The sequence below is a fragment of the Camellia sinensis genome, chromosome 3 (assembly GCF_055761805.1).
Source record: "Camellia sinensis isolate YWXY chromosome 3, ASM5576180v1, whole genome shotgun sequence".
Taxonomy (NCBI): Eukaryota; Viridiplantae; Streptophyta; class Magnoliopsida; order Ericales; family Theaceae; genus Camellia; species Camellia sinensis.
This window is the reverse complement of record NC_138963.1, coordinates 100,035,557-100,041,714: the sequence shown is the minus strand read 5'-3', so window position 1 is coordinate 100,041,714 and position 6,158 is coordinate 100,035,557. Positions and strand designations below refer to the sequence as shown.

Sequence of the window (6,158 nt, the reverse complement as noted above, 5' to 3'; positions counted from 1 at the left end):
AAATATTTGAGTGGCAATTTTTTTATGCAAACAATTCAGTTTAGCAGCAAGGTCTTCAAGAGACTCTTCATTAATCTCAACCCCACTGACTACACTCTTGTGGTAGTTAATCTTGAGCCCGGACAAAATTTCAAAACATCTCAAGATCCTTTTTATGGTGACTGCCTCTTCCCAGTCAGCTTCACAGAACAATATTGTGTCATCAGCAAATTGCAAGTGGGCTATCTTCGTACCATTAGAACCAACAGCTGCCCCATTAATCAAACCCATTTCTAATGCTCTGCCCAACAGGATGTTTAAACCCTCAGCCACAATGTTAAAAAGGAATAGTGATAGTGGACCTCCCTGTCTAAGCCCTCTCAAAGGCTTGAATTCAACTGTTGGTGATCCATTTACCAAAATAGAGATATGGGATGAAGACACACACTCTTTCATCCAACTAATCCATTTAGAACCAAACCCAAAGTTATACAACATAGAGAAAAGAAACCCCCAATTTATTGAGTCATAGGCTTTCTCAAAGTCAAGTTTCAAGACAAAACCTTTTATCTTATTCTTCTTCCACCCATCAACAACTTCATTGGCAATCAAAACTCCATCCAAAATATTTCTGCCTCCAATAAATGCTGATTGAGACTCGCTAATAATCATAGGCATCATTTGCTTGATCCTATTAGATAATACCTTTGCCAGGATTTTTTACAGAGAGCCTATGAGACTAATAGGCCTATAGTCATTAAGGCAAGAAGGGTTATCATTTTTTGGGACCAAGGCAACAAAAGAACTATTAACTCCATGAGCCAGCTTAGAATTTTGATGGAATTCCTTCATTAATTATAATACATCACCTTTGAGTGACTGCCAACACTTTTGGAAAAACAACAGATTAAATCCATCAGGCCCAGGGGCCTTATTCCCATTGCATGATTTGATTGTTGATATAATTTAAGCTTCTGAGAATTCAGCTTCTAATGCATCCCTAATTGCATCACCCCCAATAGAGTTGAAAGAACCTAATAAAGTTAGCCTTCTGAACCATGTTTCAGTGAGCTGATTCCTAAAGTGCTGCAACACTTCAGCCCTTATTTCTTCAGGATCCTCCTTGATGGTCCCATTTACATTTAATGAACACAATGCATTTCTACTGTTTCTTGAGGCAGCCAAAATATGGAAAAACTTAGTGTTTTTATCACCTTTTAATGCCCAATTAACTCTAGATTTCTGAAACCAAACCCATTCCACCATTTTGGTCAACTTCCATACTTCCCCTTTTACCTCCCTTCTTCTAGCAAGTTCTAATACAGTTAAAGGTCTATCTTCAGCTATTAGGTCAAGCAAATGCAGTTCCTGTTCCAGAAGCTTGAGTTTAGATTCCACATTTCCAAAGACTTCAATGTTCCATTGCTTGAGAACTAATTTAAGTGCTTTAAGCTTCCTTAAACACTTGAAACCAGCCCAACCTTGAACAATGGTTTCAGCCCAGGTATTATCCACCAAGGATTTAAATTGAGGATGTAGGGACCAAGCATTTAGAAATCTAAATGGCTTTGGACCCCACTCCCTATCATCTTCCATTAAAAGAATAGGACAGTGATCTGACCACCTCCTAGGTAAGCCCCAAAGCTTGAAATTGAAATTTTGCACCCATTCTGGACTTAACAGAAACCTGTCAATCCTACTCCACCTCTCACCTTCTTGAGAGTTACACCATGTGAATTTTCTCCCCATCATATGCATGTCACATACTTCCAAATTGTCAATGAAATCATTAAAATCACGCATACCCCTATTTCTCCTACAAGATCCCTTCCTTTCAGAAATATTTCTAATTTCATTAAAATCACCCCCTAAACACCAAGGTTTATCATACAAAGATTTTAATCTAGTCAAAATATCCCACACCTTCCTTCTATTAGTACTATCATTGGGGGCATAAACATTAACAACAACACAATCTAGATTGTTAAAGAGAGTACTTGACAAAATGATGAAATTGTGGTTGCAACAACAATCCACCATTTGAAAGGCATCTAGATTCCATATGCACAAAAGGCCACCAACTGCACCAACTGAGTCCACTACCATGAAGTTCATCCTATCTTCGTACCAGCAAGATCTCACAAACTCTGCATCTATTTGTGACCTCTTTGTTTCCTGTAAAAGTGCCATCTCCACCTTTCTTTCAGTGAGTAATTTATTTATTTTATTCCTTTTAGAAGGTTTACCCTACCCTTGCACATTCCAAGATAATAACTTCATAAATACCAGATTTTTAACCACCAATACACCAGAGGAGTACTATTCAATCTGCAGCTCCACCCTTCTTTAACATTCTTTCCTTGTCTTCTCCTTCCAATTCCACCAACTTGCTTAACACTTCTACCTCATTTCCATCATAATTTAACCCAAGAACATTCCCTATTTAGAGTGATGCTTCAGCCTCATTAAGCAATAATTGTCCATTACCAAACTTACTTGCCATTGAAAGTGAAATTGCAGCAACAGCCAAACTGAAAATGGCTCATTTTTCAGATTTAGAGAAGCACCCGCCCCCTGGTTCATTCTTCCTTTTTGTTTCCTTTGTACTCTTACAGCTCCTTTATTTTTCGCCTTCACATTTCCTTGCCCTTTCTGAGCTACTGGTATGCTTTTATTCACGACCACACAGTGGTTTCCTTCACCAATCCTAATTTGGGCTTCCTTTTCCCTGTTAGTTTGATCAAGATAGTTCATTTTGGGTATTGTCACTGGTTCACTAATTTCAGAGAGCCTTTGGCCCAACAAATTACCACATTCCAAAGCATGGGCCTCATTAAGAACTACCTCAAGATTAAGCCCAGGCCTATTAATCTCAGACCCAGTAACACTCCTCACAAAGCCAGGAGTAACAATTTCTTCCTCCACTCTATGGGTCTCTACAATTTGAATTTGCATAGGGTTCACCACTGGTTCATTTAATGCAGCCCCGCATGCGCCCCAAACTTCTGATATTTCCATGTTCATGTCAGAGTCTTGAACCACATATACGTTTTCCCAACTACGTAGATCATCCTTGTCATTCTGACCAGCAAACATTTTCCTACAATCTCCATCCAGCACGTCATCCTCATTGGCCAGCTCATCGTCAACCTGGCCCTCCACCTCAACATCTTCCTCATCCTTCTCGCTCTCCACTTTCGACATCTGCTCCCTGACTTCGCCATTGGAGCTAAAATCTTCTTCGTTATTCTGCATAATGCAACATTTGCATTGATTATGGGTGACCTCCGATATAACCTGTTGTTCTTCGCACACTTTCACTGGATACAGCACCCCCTTACAGCACAAATTAATGGTTCTATTAATAGATTCCATACACTTAGTGGCTATTCTCACTGTTCCACAACTTAACAGTTTCATTCTGGATGTATCATCATCCAGGCCAATAAATTCCCCCCAAACCTTCCCTATGTTACTGAAAGTTTTGACACTCCACAGATTCAGTGGCACACCATAACATGTAAGCCAGATGAGCCTTTCTTGTTCAATAACCATACCTTGTTTCCATTCCGTAATCCACTCACACCACTCATAGATCCACCCCTCCATTATAGCCAACTTATCTTTCATACATTCCACTGATTCGAAAGTCAGGACTATGTCTCTACCTCCTCCATCTCTAACCTGAAAATTATCCAGTCCTCTAGACTTCAGTTCCTTTTTAAACTCTGCCACATAGCTTAGAGGCTTAAGTCGAACAATCACACTATTAAACAGCCATCCATTTCCTTTCTCGAAAGCATTTATGGTTATACTAGTGTTTGCTCTATCCCTGCTTCCGCTAACAACCTGAGCATATGACTTTCCCCCTTGTATCATAGCTTGAACTCCACTAGTATTTCCCATCTCCATCCTTCCAGTAAGTAATCTTGGTATGCTCTGCTTAACTTCCATACCTTTAACAAAATCTGCTGCTTTTACTCTTAATGCTCTATTGTCACACCAAAGTCCATGGGCTTTTGGGACTGCCATATTTGCTGCCACTGAACAATCATAGCGAACGAAGCCAAATCTTGAACGTGTCAACTTTCTTCTTTTATTTGGGATATGCACATCCTTTACAACCCGAAACTTGTTGAAAATACCGTACAAACCTTTTGGTTTCATGGATTCTGGTAAGTTGTCCACAAAAATCGTATGAAGAGCGGCCCCCAAACCTTTACTCCCGTTACCTTTCCCACCATGTTTGCACACCACCGGTATCCAGCCTTTCTCCATGAAGAACTTCTCAATGGTGAATTTCTTGACGAGTCCTTTGATTTTCTCCTTCCTTTATTTCTTCTCAGGCCCGCCTCTAACATGTAGTGATAGATCCATTTCCAACTATAGAAACTTTTGGTCCTTTTTCAAGGGTGAAATATAGAGTTCACCCGTCTACCATTCTTGAAAATAGTAATCCATACATGTCCTATTTTTCATCTTTTCTTGGGAGTATCCACAAAATCAACCAGTTATGGTGAAAAAAAAACTGAAGCTCCACCAGCTTTATTTGCCTTCATATTGTCAACACACACATGTATGCAGATGGGTTCGGTGTGCAGATTAGCTGTAATGGGCGATGTGAGGTCTCTCACAACTCGATTTGAAACCCTATCATCTCCAAAACCCATACCCTCCTTCTCATCTTCATTTTCTTCTTCCACTAGAACCATCCCTTGCCATGGTTTAAGGTATTAACCAATCTTCGTTATGGTTATATATGTATGCATGTATGTGTATTTGTTTTAGGTGAATACTCATATTGGAATTGTAGGGTTGTTTCAGTGTTAGAAAGCATTGATTCGATGATGCCACTTCGCAGCGTCATTGTTTCTGCTCGTCTCAAGTCCAGCATCACCCTTGATTCTACCTCATGGAGTTGCCTTTCTAAAAAAAAAACCCCTCCTCTCTCATTTTTCTTAATTTTATAATTTTTGTTTTGTGTTGTTGTGAATTGAGTGTTGATTTTTTTTAGTATACTACATTTGAATTTGAATAAATTACGTTCCAATTTTAGTTATCTACGCTTGGTCACTTAAATGCGTTGACTGGTTTAGAAGGCAAATATTTTGTATAATTCACTTTGTTAGCTGCAGAGTTAATTAGATTGTTTCATTATATGTCGACACATATAATATGAGTTTTATAAGTTCTGTTTTGTGGTGTTGTGAATTAGGTGTTGTTTTCTTAATCTACTATAGTTTGAATTTGAATAAATTGCCTTGTAGACTAGCACTCTTAGTTATTTTTATTTGGCCGTTTAAATGCATTTACCATTTTAGAATTCAAACACTTGGTATAATTCAATATGCTAGCTTCTAATTGAAAAATCTAAAATCTCTGAGATATTGATTTGTGATTATGTATCAATTTTAAATAACAATTCCAATCAAACAAATCAACACAACGATTTAACGTGGAAAAATCACAATTAGAGCGCCTCCAATTGTGATTAAAAAACCATGGGCAAAAACCACAAAACAATCCACGAAAAAAAGGAATTACACAAGTGTACTCTCAATTACCTAGCGAATCCACACTCAAATTAAACCAACCTCAATGTGCCTCTTCCACCACCGTCTTCACATCGGAATTGTCTTGCTCAATGTTGAATCCACGACGATAAGCCACTCCGGAATCCATCAAAGCTTCAGGCCCAAATTCCACGGAATCCACCGAAGAACAACTCTATCTTCTATGAATAAAACAAAATAAACTAACCCTTTGATATAATCCACTCAATTCATGATATAAACTCTCACAGATATCGAAGGAAATAAGCAAAGTAGCTCCAGATGAAAACCCTAATGTCCCAAAAAGAAGATCTGGAAGTCGTACCCTAGAAACTGATTTAATCGTAGCTTTATAGAAAACAAAATCGCAATCTCTGCTCGAGCGCAGGAATGCCCGCTCGAGTGAACTAACTAAAATGTGTGTTTCAGAATAAGGATCTACACTCGAGCGTAGGAAAGGCCGTTTGAGCATAAAAATACAACTCCCAGCACTTTTGCAGACGAGTGAAACTTCTGAAAGAATTGCATCTTCACTCAAGCGCACAATTGTCCGCTCAAGCGGACAAACATGATAGAATTAGGATCACAAACTCCTCTGTATAGGCACAATTTGGATTAGATTCGCAT

General features: G+C 38.8%; 1 protein-coding gene across 1 annotated transcript; it reads right to left on the bottom strand.

The window, feature by feature from the left end:
• Window positions 1-945: 945 nt before the first annotated feature.
• On the bottom strand, window positions 946-2,169 carry LOC114303668 (uncharacterized). Its single transcript, XM_082918275.1, has one exon. The coding sequence runs from the start codon at window positions 2,167-2,169 to the stop codon at window positions 946-948; it is 1,224 nt and encodes a 407-aa protein (XP_082774401.1).
• Window positions 2,170-6,158: the final 3,989 nt, after the last annotated feature.